Source organism: Rhineura floridana, chromosome 11 (assembly GCF_030035675.1).
Source record: "Rhineura floridana isolate rRhiFlo1 chromosome 11, rRhiFlo1.hap2, whole genome shotgun sequence".
In the NCBI taxonomy this organism is placed as follows: domain Eukaryota; kingdom Metazoa; phylum Chordata; class Lepidosauria; order Squamata; family Rhineuridae; genus Rhineura; species Rhineura floridana.
In genome coordinates this window covers 47,159,729-47,184,154 of record NC_084490.1, presented here as the reverse complement: position 1 = coordinate 47,184,154, position 24,426 = coordinate 47,159,729, and the positions used below count along the sequence as shown (strand labels likewise).

The window sequence follows — 24,426 nt, the reverse complement described above, 5'->3', positions numbered from 1 at the left end:
ATAGTGTTTTCTGCTTCGCTATTCTTGTTAATGCCTTCTCCCACAACAACTGGCGTCCCTAGGAGCTAATCGGCATGAAAGGGGAGAATGTTTTCAGTAGCTAAGAATCTTCTCAGTGTCTGACTCACCTCTTCTCACTCTGATTGGCTCCAGTCAGCAGGAAAGGACAAGGAAGCATGTTAGAAGACTCTTCTCAGTGGCCAACATGCCCCACTTTCATGCCAATTGGCTCATAGGAAGCTGGAGACATAGGGACCTTGCTCCTAAAAAAGTAAAAGGTCTAAGACCTCCTGAGACCTTGGATGACTACACCCCTGGTGGGAACTAGTACTGTGCAAAGGTACAATTGACAAGTATTGCTCAGCTCACTTTGGCCTCTTGCCCAGCCTGCCATTGGCATGTGGCTCCCCCCATCCTAGAGGCGTGGATGGCTTGGATAATGTTGGAATATTGCTGCATGGTGAAGACACTTTTGTTTTTCCCAAGCCTTTGATGACAGGTTACTGCAGTTCTGGTCCCTTTTTAATATTGGATTGTGGATTATAATTGTTTTATTGCTGTAATTTTAAGCTGTAATTTAAACCCTCATGATTAATAGTGCCTTGAGTGCTCTAAGTAAACCACTTTGAGGTCACTGTGTTACAGACAGAAAAATGTTTAATAATAACTAGATGGGAGCCAAGTGCAGTATACTTTCAGAACAGAATCAGTGTTCATCTGGTTCAGAACTCTGGACTGCACACTTTTGATGGGATCAGGAGCCGTAGAATGCCTGGCTATCTAATACACGTAGAAGGATGACCGCCTGTCTGGGTAGGTCTGTGTGTATTCCACAACTGTCATGTGTAGAAATTTATATGGGATACAAAACCAAGCATCCTGAGAAAGTTAGGTTGTCTATTATAAAAAAAAGACCCACCCACCCACCCCACTCCTTAAGGCTGTAAAGTCAGGCTTGAAAGAATGTGCCAGTGTTGGGCTGAGCACAATTTCCATCCAGGGGTTGAGGCTTTGACAGCTTCCATAGGTCTGCGGTTGGGGGAGGAATTATCAAAGCAAGCAAAACAGAATTAGACAAATTCATGGAGGATAAGGCTATCAGTGGCTACTAGCCCCAATGGCTATATTTGTATCCCTCTGAATACCAATTGCTAGGAATCACGGGTGGAGAAACTGCCGTTGCACTCAGGTCCTGCTTTACGCTTCCCATAGGCATCTGGTTAGTCACTGTGAGAACAGGATGCTGGAACAGATGGACCTCTTGCCTGATCCAGCAGGGGTTTTCTTATGTTCTTAAATATAGTTATTTATTTATTCATTCATTCAATTCATATCCTGCCCTTCCTCCCAGTAGGAGCCCAGGGTGGCATAATAGTTATAATAGCTTAATTTGTGTGATTTACATAGGCAGTAGAATTTGGGTTTCTTCAGTACAGATTGATTAAGTGATTGACTTAAACTGCAGAGTACACACACATAGCAGGTAATGCTGAAATCTAGGAGTGGTATTCAATGCTAGTCCTACTCAGACACATGGGAGTTTATAGACATGACTAACTTGGGTTCCTTGATTTCAGTGGATCTACTCTGAGTAGGACTTAACTGACTATAAACCCAGGATTCCTAGGTTGTTGTTGTTTTTTGTCAGCCCATGGAAAATAATATGTGTCCAGTGAGACACCAAACTCCTCATTACATTAGTGTTCCATCCAGTGTTCCATTAGCATTTTCTCCTGGACTCAGTTTAAGATGCCAGGCTGTTGCTGTTTTTAGATTACAAAGCCCTAAACAACTTGGATTTGGCAAACTTCTGAAGCTACCTCCATATTTGGCCCTCCCAGATCTCTCAGGTACCAAGATTGTTCCATCTGTATGCCACATTTGGAATGCAGGGGGAAATAGAGATATGGAGAGTTGTTTTTCATGGCGCTTCTCTTTTTAAACCTGGGTTCTATGAGGTCATCAGCTGCCCATGACCAGACAATAAATACAGCTTTCTTAGCCGCTAGTGGCTAGCTAGACCATCATGCAAATCCATCGAGGGCTGTGTTATGGGTAGACGCCAAAGTAAATGCCAAAAGACGGAATCAGTGTGAGAGAACCACCATTCTATAAAAAATGTGAATACCACTCACTGGGAAATAAATTATTATTATCATTATTAACATTATTATTACCTATTTATCCGCTGGTTACTCTTCCAGTATTTGGTAAATATGGCCTACCTACCACAGCAATAATTTTTTAAAGCTCCTAAAATAGCCCCCCAAAAAGAGGTAATTCTGAGGCAGCTGCCAAAGGATGTATTAATAAAAATTAATCACCCAACACGTTTCAACAAAAGTTCTCATCAGAGGGATATCAGTAGATAAAAAGCAAAATCAGTGTAAAAAACGTATGGTCAATTCTACACCAGATTTGAATAGCACTGACAAAATTGATATTATTAGTAGCTTCTAGTTTTATCCCTCTTGCACTCTGACGGTTTTCTTATGAAAGCTGTTCTAATCTACCAGAACAGGATTGCTGTTCTTATGGTGAACTTCCATTTTTGCCTATTGATATTTACTGTCACCTCTTGGAAGCATTTGTTCAAATGTGTCATGAAATTAATAGATTCTCTTTCGACGTCATCTTGTGGTTGAGCATCAGCTTTTTTTAGCTGCCTCTGCACTATGTAGTCCCTGGTCTCTCTCTGGAGACTCACTCATGCCTAGGCACCTGATGTATCTTTGCCACGCCTGTCAAAGTTTGGGTCAGAACATAGCAGCTGTGATCAAGCCAATATGGGAGGGTTTCTATAGGGTTGACGTATTTGTTTTAGCCAGTGCCCTTAAGCATGTGCAGGGTGCCTTTCCACCATTAAGAAACCTGAAAACCTGTTCTAAGGATAGAGCGTCTTTGAGCAAGTGCAGACTGCTTTTCCCATAAGGAGAAGCATCTGAAAAGTGGAACAATTCCAAGCTGATCATGCACAGTTTGAGCACAGTGGTGCCCTTAAGGCAGGTTTCATGCAAACTGCAAGAAGAGATTCCCTGGGGTTGTTTCGACCTCAAGCTTCAGGTGGTCCTGAGGAAGGAGGGGAGGGGGTAGCTGTGGATGAGCACAGCAAGGATTTGTTGTGGTTTGTCCTTTTCCTCTTCTCTTTGGTGCAGCCGTGATGTGACTCTTTTCCTCTCTCTCCTGGTGCAGGAACAGCCTTTTGGTGTTTGCTGGACATTGTACCTATCAAGAACGAGAAAGGCGAGGTGGTCCTTTTCCTCTTCTCCTTCAAGGACATCACTGAGAGCCATGGAAAGAGCCACCCCAGTGATAAGAAGGATGGTGAGGAGGCCTTGGGGGTGCGGGGAGACAGGGTAGGCTCAAGAAACAAGATCCAGGATAACAGAGGGAGATGATGGGTGGCAGCATTCAGTGGAAGAACCACACAGTGGACAAGACCTTCGAACAGTCTCGAGGCCTGAGCTGCTTTGGACAGCCTCTCCCCACTCTGCAAGGCTTCATCTGGGATCTGCATGCATAATGTGCATGCATATTGTATATATTCCCTCATATTGAAAGGTGCAGTCTATCCTTGCATCAGGAAATGCTCGTCCCCTTTCAACAATAACCGGTGGCCCTTCCAATGTTGCTGAAGTCTAGCTCTCTGCAGTCCAGCTGCATGGCCAATGGTCAGGGATGATGGGAGCTGTGTTTCCCCACCCTTACTCTGTGTTCTACCTCCACTGTTGGAGGCAGGATACCTCTGAATACTAGTTGCTGGGAATCGCAAGTGGAGAAAGTGTTGCTGCACTCTGGTCCTGCTTTTTGGCTCCCCAGAGGCATCTGGTGGGCCACTGTGAGAACTGGATGCTGGGCTAGATGGGCCACTGGCCTGGTCCAGCAGGCTCTTCTTATGTTCTAGAAGGCTAGAAGCAGCTCTTTTGTGAAGGGTTGCCTTAGAGACCTTGGAGACTGGCTGTTCTGCTCCATTGGCAGAATCCAGCAGGATGTTCTCTTTCACAAGTGTCACTGCAGGGGTAACCAATGTGGTACCTTCCAGATGTTGTTGGACCACAATTCCCATCATCCCTGACCATTGGCTATGTTGGCTGGGGCTGATGGGAGTGGAATCCAACAACACCCAAAGGGCAACATGTTGGCCACACCTGTCCTATTGGAACGAGTGGGCGCTCTGTGCAACTATACTACCATATTCTACCTCCGATTCATTTCTGACACAGTAAAATGTTTCACTGCATTGCACTCAGGGATAGATGAATCAGTCTGTTTCCCATGTTTACTGGTGTTGACCCGTAAGTCCGTTCTGCCCCAGTTCCACATTAATCTGCAATTTAAAAAAACTAAAGAAAATTCACTTACATTACAAAATTAGTCTGAAAGATTCTAGCTTAGGTCAGTTCATATCTGAACTCACAAAGACCAACTTCTTGAAGCATCCCAAATTGTACCTCTTGTCAAAAAGGACTTTGGTTGAATGGGTGATGGAAGAATCTTTTGGAAAGCTGGTTGAGGTCCCTAGGAGGATTTTCATCATCACTGGAGAACTTCAAGAGCAAGCTGGACAAACATCATCCACATCATACATTTAAAGCACATTTAATGCAGATTTAAAGCACGTGGCTTCCAGCAAAGTATGCTGGGGACTGTAGTTTACCCCTCACAGAGCTACAGTTCCCAGCACCCTTAACAAACTACATTTCCCAGGAACCTTTGGGAAACCCATGTACTTTAAGTATGCATTAAATGTGCTTTAAATGTATGCTGTAGATATTAGTTGAGATGCACCCCATGGTGTTAGAAGAACAGCTGGTCTTTTAAATTAAAGCTCCTAGTAGTCCTACATGTATGGATGTCCTATTTGTAGATAATAGGGGTGAGTAGTTCTTTGACCAAAATAGCTTTTAGGAAATATTTATGTTGTTAACAGCATATTAGACTAGATGGACCCACGTTGTTCCACCTAATTCTTAAGTAATTCTTAAGACCTATAGACAACTATCTTGCTGGTTGGCTCATGCCAGTATACAAAATTATGCTGCTTGTGAGACATTATCCCTTTGGCCTACCTCACCTAGAATCCTCCAGTTTGCAAGGGTTGTTAGCCTGTTCATTCCACACAAATCCTTCTGCCACAGATTCCTCTGTAAAGTTTTTCTTCTGGTTGCACCAACCTTGCACTTCACTTCCAAAGCTGCCCTGTTTATGAGTATCCTATTGCTAATACCTGCATGAACCCGCCATGGAATTCTATTATAATAAACCTCAGTGGCTAGGAGAGTTTGCTCCAAAGAGGCAACCACCATTAAAAATAAAAAATACAGATTCTGAAGTCAGCATTTTATGATGGGGGATGAGGAGCTTGGGAACAGCAATATATCTGGTGGGTACCAGAAGGAAAGCCATGGGGGAACAACGGATGCCTACATAAAACAAGCCACTCTCCCACAGATTAGAACTATGACTGTCCTCTTTCTCTTTCTCCAGAAAACCACCGCTGTAAGAAGGCTGGGAGCTCCCATCTGCGGGCAGCCAGGAAACAAGGCCGCACAGCCTTGCACCATCTTGCCAGCCAATTCACCAAGAAGGAACAGACGGAGATGAAGATGAACAGTGTAAAGATGTGCTGCTTGCTTTGCCCTTTAGGGAGGGGAGGGCTGTTGGGTGATCCCTTCAGCGATAATTTCCCCAACTCTGCAACTGTTTGCATTCTTATACTCATATACCTTTATCCTCATCCCCACCCCCCAAAAAACCCTCCTCCTAAGAGGTCATTGTTCCATTCTGAACTGGAAGCCTCTTAGGGATGGATGTGCATGGAAGAGACTGAATAACACACCCAAGGTCATGGAGTGTGTGTGTCTCTATCATAGTTTGCATAGGTTCCCCTACAGTTGATAACATCTGCCATGGACCTAGTGACACATCCTGGAGGTTTATTTTCTTTTAAAGACAGTTCTGTGGGTTCACTCTAATCCTGATGTGGGGCCATTCACATGCTCTTTCTTAGCAGAGTGCAAGCCCCAGAGATGCGCAGCCCACATATATGATTTCTGGGCAGTGGCCAGCGGCTGCAGTGTTAATCGCATTAAGCCTGTTGCTTTGAAGGCCATTAATGCTGTGGCCTTTGCTGAGGGTCACCTTCCAGCTCCAAGCTCTGCTCCCTAGAAAGCAGCTCAGTGGTTCCACCCAGCATGGAGAGCAACCCAACCGATGCGTGCCCTCAAGACTCATCGCTGCAAAGGACAGCCCGTGGGAGCAAAACAAGGCTAGAACTACTCACATTCTGATCCAGGGCCTTGTGGAGTTTTGTGGGAGCTAGCGTGTTTCAAGCAGGGATGGAGCCCCCGCTTTACATCCAAGGACCACGTGACCTTCTGGGCAACCTTCCAGGGGCTGCATGCCAGTGGTGGGCAGGGGCCAGAGGCAAAAGCGGACAGAGCAATTAATGTAAAATTTACCTTTGTACCCTCGGCTTTTCTACACCTGCTCACCCACCCCTCTCTGTCCTCCATTCAGGCAAGCAAGAGGCATTCTTGGAGTTCAAGGACGTAATCCAGCCAGGCAAAAACATTTGGGGTGTGAAGTAAGGGCAGTGAAAGGTGTGCCCTGGGGAGAGTTCCATGGGCCAGAGAGAGAGGCCTGGAGGGCTACATTTGGCCCCTGTGCCTGAGGCTCCCCACCCCCTGTTTAAAAGGGTTGGTGTGGGGTGGTGAGTGAGTTCGCAATAGCAAGAAGTAGAGAGGCTCCAACCAATCAGGAAGCCCATCAGCTCAGGAACTGGATTGGCCATAGCAGGGATGGGGAGCCTCAGGCCTCAGAGCCATGTATGCCTGAAGTTGCTCACCTGTTTTTTTGGCAGAGCTCTCTTTCCTTTTCTTTTTGGAGCAGGTAAATTGATGGCCATGTTTTGTTCCTAGATTGCACATAGGAGAATTGCACCATGCAGCTTCCTGGCGCATAGATCATTGTCCAATACATTTCTTGCCTCTGTTGGCCATGTGCCCTACTTTACAGAGGACAGCTGTCTGTTTGAAGGGCTGCCTACTCCAAGTCTGGTTTAAAGATAAGGAACCATCAGAAAACAAAGCAAGGAGGCCTTGAAGTTGCCCATCAGCAGTTAGCACCTGGACTGCAGACTGATCAAGGCTCCCAGGTCACGTGGTCATGGTCTCCTCCACTATGGAGAGATGTATTGTATTTTTATTTACATTATAGTAAATATTTCTAAATTTGCATCTGTACCTATAAATTAGCATATGCTAATGTTATGCAAATCTGTACCCTCTTGTTGGGTGATGCATGTGGCCACCCTATCTGAAAGACTTCCTGCTCCCATTTAAAGCTGCCCATTCATTAAGATTCTCATCAGGAGCCCTGCTCTGAGTACCTTTCAACTTTGGAGTTTAGGAGATGGTTACCTGTGGACAGGGCCTTTTCAACAGTGGCACCATAGTTATGGAATATTCTCCCCAGCAGGAACACTCAACTGGCACTGATTTTGTTGGTTTTAAGTGCTAGCTGATGTTTGATTTGTTCCCCCAAGCTTTTAGGTGGTGAAAGTTGCTATTTTACTGGAGGCTCATTAAATAGCCAACATCTTGCTGAAAATAAACCAGGATGTATACAGGTCATCTGGAAGTGCTTCCAGATGACCTCAGGAGTCTGTCATGTGCACACATACACATATATGGCAGAATGTGTCCTCAGACGGCTTGGGTGGGACTTCATTTCCCCAATTCATATAACCAGGAAAAAATTATATTATAGTTATATGACATATTGCCCCTTCCATTTGTTCTGAAACTATATAGAAAGAGAAGGGGGGACTTAAAAAAGCCAGGAAAACTAACAAGAAGGAAGGAACTCTGATTGGGATAGAAGAATGGGACAATTTCTGTATGCATTTGGGGCTGCATTAAAATGAGGTTGGGCCTTAGCCCCATGGGTCCACTGAGACACTAAGACAGAGATGGGGAACCTCAGGCCTGGGAACCAAATGCTGCCCTCCATGCCTATCTATCTGGCCCTCAGAACTCTATCCGGACCTCACCACCTCCACTCTCTGCCCTACTTGAGTGCTTTGTTTCTCTGGTATGTGTTCTTGAACTGTGATAATGTTTTTGGCCTGCATGGATGGAGAGATAGATGGAGAGAGACGTGTGTGTGTTTGTGCATATTAAAACCTGGCTTTTGTTAGGCTGGGCTGTAGCCTACTCTACAAAAGTAAGAGTCACATCTCTTGCTCCATCCACTTTTGCCACCGGCCCTGCCCACTTTTTGCCTCTGGCCATGCCAACCACTGGCATGCAGCTCCCAGAGAGTTGCCTGCAAAGGCAGTGCATCCCTAGGGCTGAAAAAGGCTCCCCAGCCACCCTAGAGCTAAGGTGCCCGGTGCTAAAAGAGTGTCTTGTCTCCTATGCTCTTCAGAACGTCTTTGAAAACAAGCCCTCAGTGCCAGAGTACAAAGTGGCCTCTGTCCAGAAGTCACGCTTCATCCTCCTCCACTACAGCTTCTTCAAGGCCCTGTGGGACTGGCTCATCCTCCTGGCCACTTTCTATGTGGCTGTGACTGTTCCATACAACGTGTGCTTCACTGACACTGAGGACAGTTTGGCAGCTGCTCGCAGCACCATCGTCAGCGATATCGTCGTGGAGATGCTTTTCATTGTTGGTGAGGATAGCAAAACGATGCTTCCTTCAGGTGGGGTTGGTATAACTATGGTGGGCAATAGGGGCATCTATCTGGACAGGGATGTGAAATTGGTGTCAAACAGTGGTGCAGTGGTAAATTCTGAAGTACAGGTGCCCTTCATGGCAACCCCCATAGCCATGTCCATTCTAAAGCTATACAACAAAAACGGAACTTTTCACCCATGTGGATATTATGGCTTCAACACCATGGCAGTTTGTTTTTTTCTCACTCTGCCTCCCCACCTGCTTTACTTAACATCTGGCCTGATGAAGAGTTCTGGTAGACTCAAAAGCTTGCTCAGTATTTTGTGACATTTTGGTTTGCCTAATGAAGGGAGTTTGGAAATTTTCCAGATAAATTTGGCAGGTTTTTTATTATACTATAATTATTATGTTTGCATCCATGGTGTGTGTGTTTTTATATACAGCTATACACGGTTCTACTCCTCCCCATTTTATCCTCACAACAACACTGTGAGGTAGGTTAGGCTGAGAGACAGTGACTGGCCCAAGGTCACCCAGTGAGCTTCATGGTTGAGGATTTGAACTCTGGCCTCTCAAGTCCTAGTCCAACACTCCAACCACTACGCCACTCTGGCCCTCAACCCTTACACATGCACGCTAATGTCACCCTCCATTTAGTTGATTTCTTGGGTGTCACTGTCACTCTAAGAAAAGCTTATTTATTTTGCATGCAGAGGTTTGGCAAAGAGCATCCAGGAAATGATGTCATTATCCCTGCTGTAAATAAGCCTGGCACCAGACATGACTAGGCCCCTGAGCACCAGCCTGGCTGGGCCCACAGAGCTGTTTTCCCCAACGCCCCATCCCGATACAAGAGGGACTTATATAGACCCACCTGCCTCACCTACATCTGGCATCAGTGAGCACACCCTGTGCGCTGTGTGTGCACACCTGCCATCACCCAAGATGGCAGAGGGAGTGTCAACCCGTTAGGGATGCCCCCACCTCCATCTTGAGTGATGACAGGCATGTGCTGCACGCACTGATGTGCTAACTCAACAGGTCGGTGAGACAGGCAAGCTTATTTAAGCCTGCACTGCCTGTAACGGTGTGTGTGTGTGCCTGTGAGCTCCCACTTCATGATTCACACCAGCGTTGGGTCACATGACCTGATGCTGCCATGGTTTGCGGAGTGGGCTGTACCCTCCTACCCTAAGGAGAGGACCCTCAAGGGATCCTGTGAACCTCCGGGGCCCCTGGCCAGGGCCTAATCCAGCAACGTGCTGGTGCCAAGCCTGACTGCAAAATTAGTGATGGCCCTTTGTCCCTGCCTGTCCCCACTCCAGTACACCACTGGTGTCAAAGTTCATATAATAAAATTTATTTATGTATTATTTATTTATTATTTGATTTATATCCCACCCTTCCTCCCAGCAGGAGCCCAGGGCGGCAAAAAGCATGTAATATAAAGAAAATGTTGCTTAATTTCATGTTTTCTTCTTAATAACCCTCAGTTTTTACTAAATTATGCAGTCGTTCTTGAGTTTAGAACAATTGCAATGCAATTTCAATCATGTCTATTCAGAAGTAAGTCCCCCTTGAATTAAATGGGGCTTACTCCCAGGCAAGTGTATATAGCAGGGATGGAGCACTTCTGGCTTTCCAGATATTGCTGGACTACAACTCCCATCATCCCTGACCACTACCCACGCTGGATAGGGAGTCTGGGAACATTTGGACGAGTTCCCTTGCCTGGTGTATAGTACTGCAGCCTTAGATACGTCCTCAAGGTGGTAGATGAGAAGCCAGATATCCCCTGGCTTGCGGGTCTACTTAGTGGCATCCCTAGTTTCCCATTCCCCACCTCCACCCCCACCCTGCCTGTAAAATACATTCAGTTATACTGAATACTGCGAGAAGGAAATTGGAGACATGTAACTCAACTAATCATTTGCGAAACATGCCTGGATTCCCCCAGTGAATTCTGGGTATACTCAGTTTATGAGGGTACTGAGAATGCTGTGTTAGAGAATCTCAGGCACCTTCACAAATCTGCAAGTTTCCAAAGAGACCTGATTAGGAGTGGCAGAAGGTTAAACAGATGTGAAATGGATTTAGGTATGTAGTGTGTCCAGAGTTGATTAGCTGAGATAGCTGTGTGTGGAAACTCTGATGTGTCCAGTGTAAACTGTGATTGCTAGATGCTAGGGAGAAAGAACACCAGAGGGCTATCTCCACTTTGCCGTGCTCCTAGGGGCCCATTGAAGGCAAAGCATGGGGCCAGACGTTATTAGTAAAGTCACTTAAAATACACAGATGGAAAAGTCCTGATAACACTTTACTGAGCAAACTGAACAAAAACAGTGTACAATCTGAGCAGAAAGGAACAGAGGTTTTGTCTTAGGTCAGGTCTTGTACGTAGCAGGGAGACATACAACCAAACATACATGGGGAAGACTCCCTCAGACCTACACAGCAAATCAGAACACAGTACTATCTCAGTGAAGATCATGCTACTCTGGCTGGTTGCTAAGCAACACCTCCACCTACCCCTAGGTTGGCTGACTTAACTCTTAAGATACAAACTGAGTGATCTCTTCTGTTGCACTTCCAACGGTTAGCACTCTGGTTTGTTTGATCTAGTAGGACCTTTGTGTTAAGGGGCAAAATAGAGCTTGTACTTTTGGTTTCACATGAGGCTTGCACATGTCTTTTTCTGCACATCACATCTTTCTTCAAGTGGAATAATATGTGGCCTTGGCACTGCTGGTGTTGGGGGGGGTGACCAGAAGCAAATGTGTGTGCACTGTGTCAATTTACTGCCTCTTCTTTCTGGTAGACATTATATTGAACTTTCGGACCACGTACGTCAGCCAGTCAGGCCAGGTGGTCTATGATACCCGTTCGATCTGCCTCCACTATGTGGCTACGTGGTTCTTTGTGGACTTGATTGCAGCCTTGCCCTTTGACCTCCTCTATGCCTTCAATGTCCCAGTGGTGAGTGCCTCTTTAAAGCTGCCTGATTCCAAGAAGAGTTGAATGCTTGGTCCTTTTTGGCTGGGACTGCCGAGTAGTTTCATACTAAGAAGAGATGGCTACCTGGAGATGCCACCCTCTGAGATGCATGATCAGAAGTAGGTACTCTCTGTTCTTGCAAGGATGAGTGTGATCATTACAATAAAGGGATTTGCACATGATAAGGTGTCACAGAAAATGATGACAATAAAAGCTTCCCACACCATTATTCCTAATGTATAAGCTGGCGATGAGCTTGGCTACTGAGCAATGACTGAAAATCACTTTCCACATGCCCGGGGGCACTCCATTATTAATATAATAAAAAACATTTAAAACAATATTTTATAGCACTTTACGTATATTATCTCAACAATTCTTACAACAATTTTATAGGGTAGGTCTATCCTACCTGTGGGGAGTACAGACCTACAGGTATTACCTGCCAAAAAATGCTGCAATATAGAGTAGTCTCATTCAGGGTTCCAGCCATCCAGTCATGCCTACTTTCTTTTAGGATATGCCATTCCATTCCTCCTCCACCCTGGTTTTCCACAAATACAACCCAGTCATCCTGTATTCCTTGGCCACTGAGCATGCTCAGTCCTCAAGGGGTGTTTTGGGGGTTTGTACTTCTGCAAGCTCAGGGGCTTTCCGGAGAGCCCACTGATACCTTCCTCTTATGTGTGGATGGTGCCATTTTGGCTATGTAAGGATGCACACTCGGAGAATCAGTTTGCTGTTGGTAAATGTAGGATAGGATACGGAGAAGGTGAGCAGAGGCTGAAAGAGTATGGTTTGCCTACAGCCACCTGCTAGTACATGAGTAACGTGAGGTTCGAATTGGGAACTTCTTGATTCACAACTCAGTCATTAGCCACTATCCTGTACTTTGTCTACTGCTGCTTATATTCCATGGTTGAACCCCCCCCCTTAATGCTAAAATGGGAGGGGGGAGGCAGTGGTTAGCCAGTGATGGTGGAAATGGCAGATGCTCAGAGGCCATCCTTTTCCATGGACTGTGAAAAAAATCTCAGTTATTGAGAGAAACCACCACAGCCTTCTCCACCCTGGTTGTCCTCCAGATGTTTTGGATTATGGCTCCCATCAGCTGGGCTGGCTGAAGCTGATGGGAATTGTAATCTAGCAACATTTGGAGGGCCAAAGCTTCCCCATCCCTGATCTAAGCAGTGGGCTTGAGAGCAAGGTCAATCTTCCAGATCTCATTAATTTATGGGACGAGGTCCAGCCGACGAAGGTGGGACGGATTTTCAACAACAAGCTCTATCTGATAAAGCGAACGTTCATCTTATCTTCTAAGAGAGAACGCACTAACAGGCAAGCACCCTTCTTTCTATATTTTTCTTTTACTTGACTTAAATTGTTGCTGTTTAAAAGAGATTTGCCAGATTGATCGGTTTTCGACATCTCACTGGGGAGCCATAACTTCTCTCTGCTACTCACTAATTAATAGCTTATCTCTGTTTTTGTTGCAAAAAGCTGTCCTGGATTTGCATTCTAAAGATATACACAGAAGAGGGATTTCTATTCCAGATTTTTATTTTGAAGAATATTATATTGTCTGAGACTACTCTCTTTTTGGTCTATTTTATTTTGACGAATCTGTTTCCTGACGACCGCCATTAATTGTTTCGATCCTGGGAACTGCATTTTGTTTACTTAAGCATGGAGAGATAAGGCTGTCTGCTCTGTTTATACTGTGATGTCACCAAGTTTGGAGTATTAACCCAATTGTTGCTGAAATAAGAAGTGGTTTTCCTATATTTTTCTTTTAAAATGGCAATTAAGAAAGTGGCTGAGAATCTGGAAATAACTATGTTTCAGAAAATAATGGATGAGATTGAGATAACGAAACAAAACCTGCGACAGGGTTGTAAGGAGCTGAAAATTGAATTGAGTAAAATGAAGCAGGAGATTAAAGATATAGGGGTCCCTGTGAGAGAGGTGACCCTGGAAGGGGTCCCTGTGAGAGAGGAGACCCCGGAGATTGGAACAAACGTGGAACAGGAAAAAGATTTGGAGTCTATGGACTTTAGAAACAAAATCTATTGTTTGGAGACACAGGAGATTAAAGACATAGGGGTCCTTGTGAGAGAGGAGACCCTGGAGACTGGAACAGGGGTCCCTGTGAGAGAGGAGACCCTGGAGACTGGAACAGGGGTCCCTGTGAGAGAGGAGATCCCGGAGATTGGAACAAACGTGGAACAGGAACAAGATTTGGAGTCTATGGACTTTAGAAATAAAATCTATTGTTTGGAACTCAATGTTATCTCTGAAGAAATTAATGAAGATTCTAGAGATAAAGTTATCAATGGCATGGATAATCTTCTGGACTGGAATGATGTGATGGAGCCCAATATAGAGAAAATCTATGGAATTAACTGCAGCCATGTGACAATGGAAAAACTTTCAAGAGATGACCCAGTGTATTTTGAAAAAAAGAACAGAGATATGATTTTACAGCAGTATTTCAGCAACCTATTTAGAATGGATGGCAAGAAAATATTTGGGATAGAGGTAATTCCCATCAGACTCTTACTATATGACTATGGCTCTGACAGCAAGATTATTATGGAATACTGATAATGGAAGATTGGATACTGAAATTACTGGACTTAACAAGACTACTGAAGATGGAAGATGGAAAATGGAACTAATAGGGATAATAGAACAATGGCTACTGAAATTACTGAACCTAACAGATTCTGATGTGATGGATTAATTGAAATGTTTATTTTGACTATGGTTATGACAATAAGATTATCATAATTAGTAATGAGATGGATTAATCGATATGCTTATCTGGAAAAAAAAATTGATAGATATATTTCTTAAAGAATTGAAACCTCTCTTTGACTTTTTGTGGAAAGAATAAAGTAATGTTTATGAGATTTGATGATTAAGTAAGATAACTACTGGAGGAAAGTGATTTTATAATATGACTTAAGAGACAGGATTGTTATATATTATAGACTTATAACTGATTTGATCTTTGACAAATGGGAAGTCAATATTTTACTCTTTATTTTTTTTTTTTGTTTTTTTTTTCTTTTTTTTTTTTTTGTTTAACTATTTTTGATTTTGTTTTTTGTCTTTGAATGTTTTATGATTTTGTCTTGTATGTTTTATGAAAATCTGAATAAAAATTATTGGAAAAAAAAAAAAAAGAGAGCAAGGTCAATCTTGGGGCCCGGGCAACTTTCATACAGGTGCAGAATGACTGTAAAGGTCTGTGAATGTTCCTCAAAATTGGCTTTTTTTAAATGAAAAGCTGCTCATTTTGAAATTCTGGATTCAAACTTCAAAATGCATTTAGGTGAATTTCAGAATGGTTCCAAATTTTGTTAGAATCAATTGAATCAACTAAATCAGGATGTAGAACCCGTGGCCCTCCCGATGTTGTTGGACTACAATTCCATCCTCATTGGCCATGCTAGCTGGGGATGATGGGAGTTGTAGTCTGACAACATCTGGAGAGCCACACAGCTTCCTGCTCTAAATGAATCAAATCCATTCTCTGCTTGCCCTTCTTCAAAGCTCCTTCTCCAGTGGCAAATCCCACACCCCACCTTTGCTGCTTCTTACAATTGGATGCACCTTTATTTCTTAGCCTCGCTCTCCCTGGGGTTCTCATTAAGCAGCCTGATGAAGGGTCTCATGTTGACATGAGAACTTCAGTACAGTCTCTTGGCTAATGAGGAAACTCATCCTCTTACTAACCGGCCATTGCTTTCCGTAGCAGTGCCCAGAGCAAATGGGGGTCAAAAGGTATGGATTTCTTGCTTCCTAATTAAACCTTGTCAGATTCCACTTCTCTTTCAAAGTAACAGTGACCTGACCTCAGCCCTGTAACAGTGGGGGTTTGAACCAAGACCTCCAGAGCTTCCCCAGACTGCTACTCCCCAACTGTCAGCACTACAGTAGAAAATTTCTGAAATAAGGATTGCTGAACCTAAGCCTGTTTAGAAGTTACAAAATCTATTCTAAATTGGAAGCTCAATGCTTGATTAATCCTAAATGTGCATGGGGACTGGCTGTGGTTATTCAGTTGCGAATGGGATCCACTCTACACATGCCCAGAGGAACTTTCTCTTAGTACTACACATTGTTTTTCTGATGGTTTAAAAAGCTCTGGAAAAGTTGCACAATTTGGGGGTGAGATGAGAGGAAGGGAAGAGAAGCTTTCTCAGGCCTTCAGCCTTGATATTGAAGTATAGAGCTAGGCTTTGCAAACTACAGTGTCAAGCACCCAGAAAGAGCTTCATAAGAGATACAGCTGAGCAAACAAATGTGATGCCAGCACCATTAGACATTTTTGAAAGTGGGACACCTTTTAAGGTTGGCTTCCTATGTAACTGCTTTACCCTGCTGACCCTGGGGAGAATGTGAATGCTCATCCTCAAGAATCGTTTGGAAGAGGTTGCCTAATTGGGAGGTTCCAGACTCTTTAAGAGTAAGTCAGATAAGCACTTGCTTGATTATTTGAGAGGGGTTCAATCCATGAAGCAGAAGCCACAGCTGGATCATCTCCAGGTTTGTGTCCATGGAGACCAATCACTGATAAAGGGCAGGGGTAGAGAGGAAGAAACATTTGCTTGAGAATGATTCCATTCCACCCTGCAAAGGGGACACAGACATTCTGGTCCCTCCTATAAACCCCAATACTCGCTTCCTTTTCTCCCTTCTTGGCAGATGGGTTCTAATTCTCAAACTCCCATCATACTCATAGCACAGGGGTAGAGTACATCCTTTGCAGAGAAAAGATGCCCAATTCAATACCCATTACTAGCATCTCTCATTTAAAAGACTGAAGGGAACAAGGCTAGGAAAAGACTCTGAGTGTTGAGGAACTTGTCAGAGTACATAGTGGACTACATTTTATCTTTCTGGGTGCTTGACACTGTAGTTTGCAAACTCTGCACTTCTATATCAAGGCTGAAGGACTGAGACATTTATGTCCAACCTTTCCTCCAAGGAGCTCAATGTGGTATACATTATTCTTCTGGCCCACGTCCCCATTTATCCTCATAGCAACCCTGTGATGTAGGCAAAACTGAGATATAGCAATTGGCCCAAGGTAATCCACTGAGCTTTGCAGCTAAATACATATTATGTTAATGATGTGATTAGCAATCACATTGCAGGGTTTCTGAATTAAAATACCAGGCATGTTAAGGTATGTATGTGAAATGGATAGTCAATGTCACCACATTGCAAGAGGAGGTTGAATCCTTCTCTACCCATGCAGTTATGACCATGGTACCTTCTCACACACACCCCTGCAGAAATTAGCATTGGCACCAATGGGAGATTTGTTCCCTAATACTAATTGCCATAGGAGGGGTGTGAATTTTACCAAAATCACAGCTGGGAAGGCTTAAACCTCCCTCCCCTGTGCACTGTACAGCTGATGACTATTCCCCCCCCCACATGCCTCTTTATTTAAAAAAACTTGATCATGTTGTTACTATGAAGCGCATTAAGCCCTGAGAGCGGATTTGAACCTGGGTCTCCACAGTCCTGATATAACACTCTAACCACTACACCACACTTGTGTGATGATCTAGTTCAGGCAAAAAAGCAAGTATATTTATTTATTATTTATTAAATGTATAACCCAGCCTTCTTCCCAAAGCAGCCCAGTACGGCAAATATATCAGTGATCAAATACAATTTCAAATAAAATTAAAAAATGTATTTAAAACATTTAGAACTATTAAAAACATCTAAAACCATGTAAAACAATAACATATTCTCATAGCTAATAATTTCAAGGTTGCCAAGAACAGTATCTTTCAGTCATCAAATGCCTGGGTAAAATGGAATGTTTTTAAATTTTTCCTGAAAGTTAATAATGAAGGAGACAGGGAGGGCATTCCATAAAAGGGAAATCACCACTGAAAAGGCCCTGTCGTGAATCAACACCGACTGGGCCGCACCCAGCCTATATGACCCACTTTGATATCTTTTTATTCCTTCTCCTCCCCCAGACCTACCTGGTGCACCTGTTGAAGACAGTGCGCCTCCTGCGATTGCTACGCCTACTTCAAAAGCTGGATCGCTATTCTCAGTATAGTGCTATGGTCCTGACCTTGCTCATGTCCATGTTCGCCTTGCTCGCCCATTGGATGGCTTGCATTTGGTATGTCATCGGTCGGCAGGAGAGCCACGACCCAGTGACCTGGGACATCGGTGAGCTTAGGGATTGATTGGAAAGCCTTTCATGAAGGAATCCTGGGAGTGTGGCTCTGAGCGGAACCAGATATGTCTTCTCTTGGGAACCCATTGGCAGGCCGTTGTGCATTCTGGAAAGGGTGTGGGCACTGAGCAAGGTTGGGAGTGAAGAATCTTTGCAACTTTTAAACCACTGTTCAGATTTTAAAATACAAATGTATAAGCCAGGTGTATGGAACCAGTGACCCTCCAAATATTGTTGAACTGCAGCTCCCATCATCCCTGACCATTGGCCATGCTTGCTGGGGCTGATGGGAATTGGAGTCCAACAACTTCTGAAAGGTCACAGTTTCCCCATTCCTGCTTTGGCAAAATAGACGAGGGCAGTGCTGGTTTCTGGGGTTCCCCTTCCGTGGGAGTCCTTTCTGAGTCTCTCTCTCTGAGGATGATTCCTGCAGCCAGCTCAGTCTTCCACATCATTGAATTTTTTATAATTTAAGTGATTTAATTTTTTGTATGTCTGTTAGAGGCTTTTTACAATCAAACAGTATAGAAAATGTGTTAAATAAATAAATAAATCTGACCCCCTCCTCTTATAGCAGGATACCACCCAACAGGATTAACCCCTCACTGTGCCCTGCAGGCTGGCTCCATGAACTGGGCAAGCGGATAGAGGCCCCATACACCAACAGCTCCGTGGGCGGACCCTCCATCCGCAGTGCCTACATCGCTTCTCTCTACTTCACCCTCAGCAGCCTGACCAGTGTGGGCTTTGGCAATGTCTGTGCTAACACCGACGCCGAGAAAATCTTCTCCATCTGTACCATGCTCATTGGCGGTGAGTCCATCACAGGCAGGGCTGCATATTTTTCACAAGTGCACTGTGAAAAGCATAGGATTTGGCACTGGCATGGCATCTAAACTCCAGAGAATGTCAGTTTGCATTTTGTCAAAAAGCAAGTTTCTAGTCCTTAGCTTTCAAAAAGGTGTGCTTGAACAAATCAGGCAGTGCCTAGCAAAGTCTTGAAAGACCAGGTGAAGACGGAGGCATACTAAGCCAGATTTTTCAGAGACTAAAGGTAGGGCTTGTATTTAATGCATAGCCCTTTACCCCTCCTAAATATAAGCAGAATAAATTAGGCAAAAAAAAACCCTTTATGTAAAAAACATTTAGGTTACCTTGGGACAGGGTTTCAATGTGGGGTTTTTTTGGGGGGGTGATGCTGCTAGTTGATTAGAATGCAAGGATTAATGTGGGGATGGGTTCTTCACAAAGTGACCTTTGGTATGCACATGAGACAATTCTGAATGAGTCTGAGAGGGCTTAGATCAGAGAGAGTTGAACTCAGTTCTGCCCGCAAGATGTTATATAATAACAAAAAAAAGGGAGAACTGGGAATTGTGATAATTAGCAGAACACAATTTATAGTGAAAAGGAACTGGCAGCCCATTTGATGAATTGGAAAACGGAACGGAATCAGATAGTGAACCACATCCCTACTGTGTGACACACACACAGCTGACCTCCAGCAAAGGGGAATGGCTGGGGAGGGGTGCTCAGGAGAAACAGCTGGGATGGTGGCGGCTCCCCCCCCCATCGCTTACTGACTGAAGCAGCTGCCTCACTCTGTCTCGGAATATAGGTAGCTGCCTTATACTGAATCAGACCAACAGTCCCTTGGGCCTAGTGTTGTCTGTACTGACTGAAAGTAGCTTGCCAGGATTTCAGTCTTTCCTAACCCTACTTGGAGATGTGGGGATTGAACCTTAGACCTTCTGTGTGCACAGCAGATGCTCTGCAACTGAGCTATAGCCCTTCCCCTTCTGCATAATGATGGTGCTGGCCCTGATAGCAAACCTGAAAAGTCATTTAGTACTGGGAACACGCTATCTCCCACAAGACGCAGTAATGGATGGCTTTAAAAGAAGATTAGACAAATTCATGGAGGACAGGGCTATCAATGGCTACTAGCCATGATGGCTGTGCTCTGCCACCCTAGTCAGAGGCAGTATGTTTCTGAAAACCAGTTGCCGGAAGCCTCAGGAGGGGAGAGTGTTCCTGCACTCAGGTCCTGCTTGCGGGCTTCCCCCAGGCACCTGGTTGGCCACTGTGAGAACAGGACTAGATGGGCCACTGGCCTGATCCAGCTGGCTCTTCTTATGTTCTTATCACACAACTCTACCCAAAATGCTGTGGGTGATCATGAGACGGAGGAAGAAAGGCATCCAAAGGAGAAAGTGTTGCAGTAATAAGTGACTTCAGTTATCGTCACATAGACTGGGTAAATGCATGTTTGGGTCACAACAAAGATGAAATTTCTAGATATCCTAACTGACTGTGCTTTAGAACATTTGGTCATGGACCCAACATGAGAGGAGATTGCTCTGGGCTTCATCCTGTGGGAGTAAAGCAGAAAGAATGGGGAAATGAAAGAGGGGTGCCTTACCGTGTGTAGTTTTTGTCTCATTTCAAATTTTTGTTTCCAAATCTATTGTAATGCTTTCGGAGCCTCCTGGATAGGGCAGTCAGGGGAGAGGAAAATCCAGACTCAGAACAAATTGGCCTATCTCAATTGTGTTGGTCATGATAGGAAAATTAAAGCTCCATACTCAGAAGCAGTCTACCACTGAATACCAGATGTTGTGGAGGACCAAAAGGGGAGCAGCTGTTGCTTTTATCCCCACTCGTGGGTCTGGCGTCTGCTGGAAATAGGATGCTGGACTAAATGGACCTATGGTCTGATCCAAGAGGGCTCTGCTCTCATACGCCTTTTCTCCTCCCTGCCCCAGCTCTGATGCATGCTGTGGTCTTTGGCAACGTGACAGCCATCATCCAGCGCATGTACTCCCGACGCTCCCTCTATCATACCCGTATGACGGATCTCAAGGACTTCATCCGCATCCACCGCCTGCCCCAGCAGCTCAAGCAGCGCATGCTGGAATACTTTCAGACCACATGGTCCGTCAACAATGGTATTGACGCCAATGAGGTAAGGGCAGCTTGCTCTCTGAGTTTCCTTTGAGGGGAGGCGAGGAGGGAGCCCATGCCCTGTGGCTATAGAGGGGGATATGAACCTGTGAGTCATGGGTTAACATCTCACCCAGGGCCAGCCCTACCATTAGGTATGGTGAAACAAACGCCTCAGATGGCAGATGCTGGGGGGCAGTGGGGGGCAGCCCCCTACTGTTCCTCTGGAGCCCCCCCTTTCCCTTCTGTTGTCACATGGCCTGCCCTGGGCCCCTGCTGCATCAGGCGTGGTGGAGCACGTTACCCCGTCATCAGTGTTGAAGTAAGTTTCAACTGCCGGTCCAGCCGGCTTCTGTACATGGAATGGGAAGGGAGCACATCTTTCAGCTTAGGCAACAAAATGGCTTGGGCCAGCCCTAGTCTCACTGCAGCTAGGGATTTACAGTACAGCTTTGAGCAATTTTCTCAGCTTCAATTACCAGTCAGTAAAACAGGAGTGATTGTGACCTGCCTTATAGTATTGAGGGCAAACAGGTTATTGTAAAATTCTTTGGAAAAGAAGGATTGCTATAAAATGATAAACAAGTGATAACTGTTAGGAGAAAAACTATATCATCATCATCATCATGATTATTTATTTACATTTATTCATTGCTTTCTACAAAGAAAATGTCTAAAAGTGACTTACAAATCCATAAAATACAAACAGCATCAAAAATCTGTTAAAAACAAGATACAAAAAGAAAACAAGGTTCAATCCCTTTTTTATTTTGCTGATAGTTTCAGAGTGGCTTGTGCAACAGAACTTCCCAGTGGATTGTCAGACCTGTCTGTCTTCCACCCCTAATGGTACCCCCATCTACCATCTTACCTTGCTCATGGTATCTCCCAAATGCTGCCCTGAGTTAGGGGAAAGCATGTTTTATATTTACTGCCTGAAGGCCTACTTCAACTCAAACCCTGGGACCCCTCCAGGCTAGTTTATCTTTTTGCAGGAGTATTCTGCAACATACCATTGATGCAGTAATAGTGCATGATTGGTGGATTTATACTGGACTACCCACACATCATTCCACTTTATTAGTAGTTCTGCATTCCCAATGTTATTACATTATTGCTGTCTGACTGGAGGGGCTATAGTGCAACACAAGTGGCATACTCCCTCCCCAACATTTGTGGTATGAAAAGTTATGGGATTTCAGGGAAGTTATAGGAAATTCATTGATTGGAAATGAAGCAGTATGGCTGTCCCAAAACGTTTGTGCAGAAATGGGGAAAGTGTCCTGAGAGGGAATCTTCGTGAGATGTCAGGAACTACATTTCCCATGATCCTTAGCATCCTGGATGTGTGCCATGAGCACTGTAGAAACACCTGTGTTGCTATTAGCCCTGTGTTGTAGGAATGGGTGAGAAATTAGATTCAGTTCACATTTCAAGCTAAATCTATTAAGTTTACACTTTCTGACACAATAAGACACAGCCATCCTTCTAAATTCTCACTTATTTGAATTTTGCAATGCAGTTCACCAGCCAAACAAAGTTTCCAAAAATGCATATGTTATGGCAAAGTGTGCATAAAAATGAATATATGAGTGAAAATAACATACAAAAATGCATCATATGATGAGAAATTGCTTGCATGTGTAAGTCAAAACGACCTACAAAAATGTGTTCATTAGAAGAAATTCACTCTAAAATGCTGGCAAATTTTTGTAAGGATTTTTTTAAAATCGCAAATGGCTGCAGAAATGTGGGTAACTGAATTTAAGATTGGAAAAATAAGAATCTGAGAGAAATGAAATTGAAAGATTTTCCCATCCTTACTGTATTGTAAATAAAAATAGGCACAATACAGGTATCTGAATTTCCTTCACCCCAGCATTTAGATCAGGAACACAACACAGCAGAAAAGAGTTAAATAAATTTCTCTGAGCACTGCTACCATAAATAAAACTGGACCACGACCAGCACCACTCCTGCAGGGCTGGTTAAGCTTTGAACTGAGGACTCCCTGTAAACTTTGTGCGAACAAATCAGGATGAATGCTCAATAAACAGGTTATCTGGAAATGATCTTAAGATCCAAGTCTACAAAGTACTTCCAATGAGAAGGAGAATAAAATGGAACAGGCTACGAGGGCAGCCCTTGGTACTGAGGAGACTGGTAGTGCTGAGGGTCAAACAATTGCCCATTTGGAGGTTATGGCGTCCTAGTGGACTGCAATTGCACCAAACCCCATGCAAACACCCCTTCCCCTTCCTTTCCCTTCAGCTTCTGCGGGACTTTCCAGATGAACTACGAGCAGACATCGCAATGCATTTGAACAAGGACATTTTGCAGCTTCCGCTGTTTGAGAGTGCCAGCCGCGGCTGCCTGCGTGCCCTTTCTTTGCACATCAAAACATCCTTCTGTGCCCCCGGGGAATATCTCCTTCGCCAGGGAGATGCCCTACAAGCAAATTACTTTGTCTGCTCAGGCTCCCTCGAAGTCCTCAAGGACAACATAGTGCTGGCCATTTTGGGTAAGGCTCAGGGAGAAATCTGTGTCTCTCTGCAGATGGGGGGGTAATATCTCTATTGGGGTCAGGCTGGGGCTACAGGTAAGCGATGTATCGGGGTAAGGCTGGGGGAGAAAATTGATGTCGTTTGCATTTTCATGAGAAACTACCTAATTTGCACTTCTCAAACCAATACATTAACCAAAGCGTAGGTATCCTTCAACACTTGTACTTCTCCAAATGCTGCGATGCAGTTATCCAACCAAATCATGTGTATATATAGTAAAGGAAAATGTGCATAGGAATGCATATACTGGTGAAGATAACTGCAAAAATACATTACATTAGGAGGAAAATGCTTGCAAAAATGTGTATTCATCAAAGCTGTGTAAAAAATGTGTCTGTTACAATACATTTGTGCTAAAATGCTGGTGAATTTTCATGAGGATTTTTTAATAAAATCCACTAACTGCTATGGAAATGTGGATAACTGAATTTGAAAAATGAGAAACAAACAAAAATTGACAGATTTATCCATCCATGCAATTACCAATGCTGATTGGAATTGGGGTCAAACAAAGTCTGAAGGGCTACAACTGTGCCGTTCTTGTTCTATATTAATCCTGGTCTCAGATATGTCCTTGATATCAGGAGCTGGGCTACTAAGGGCTGAAGCAGAGGAAGTGACTGCTCCTGGCCTGCTGACAGGGAAAGCAGAAAGCCAAGTTCTTGCTATCCAATCCAAAGGCATTATACTGCCAGCTAATCACAGGGAGTGGTTGGGCACCCCTTGTGTGCCTGAAAAAGGCTCTGAGGCCTGAACACACAGAGCTCGCTAAGCTAGTCCCAGGCACCTAGCCAGCCTAAAGGTTTGGGGAGGGCACCGAAACAAGGGGGCAGAAAAAAATCTGTAATAAATTAACTTTTTTTGTAAAAAAAGGGGGGGAATTTTGGGGATGGGTGGACCCCTGTTATGGGCCTGGCTAGTCCCATCCTGAAGCCTGGTCCACGAGACTCCCAGTTCAAGCACCAGACACTCTGTGGGAAACCAGGGGGCAGTAGAGGCCTCCCTGCCTCCAATCTCATTCAGTCA

The 24,426-nt window shown here is 44.3% G+C and overlaps 1 protein-coding gene across 1 annotated transcript in view; it reads left to right on the top strand.

Annotated features, from left to right (window-relative positions):
* KCNH4 (potassium voltage-gated channel subfamily H member 4) overlaps positions 1-24,426 on the top strand; it is a 61,828-nt gene that overhangs the window by 12,529 nt on the left and 24,873 nt on the right. Inside the window, exons 3-10 of the mRNA XM_061588403.1 lie at positions 3,193-3,324; positions 5,488-5,615; positions 8,431-8,674; positions 11,498-11,655; positions 17,685-17,886; positions 18,512-18,706; positions 20,659-20,858; positions 23,108-23,357. Of these exons, the coding sequence (XP_061444387.1) occupies positions 3,193-3,324; positions 5,488-5,615; positions 8,431-8,674; positions 11,498-11,655; positions 17,685-17,886; positions 18,512-18,706; positions 20,659-20,858; positions 23,108-23,357 (1,509 nt within the window). The remainder of the gene's footprint in view (positions 1-3,192; positions 3,325-5,487; positions 5,616-8,430; positions 8,675-11,497; positions 11,656-17,684; positions 17,887-18,511; positions 18,707-20,658; positions 20,859-23,107; positions 23,358-24,426) is intronic.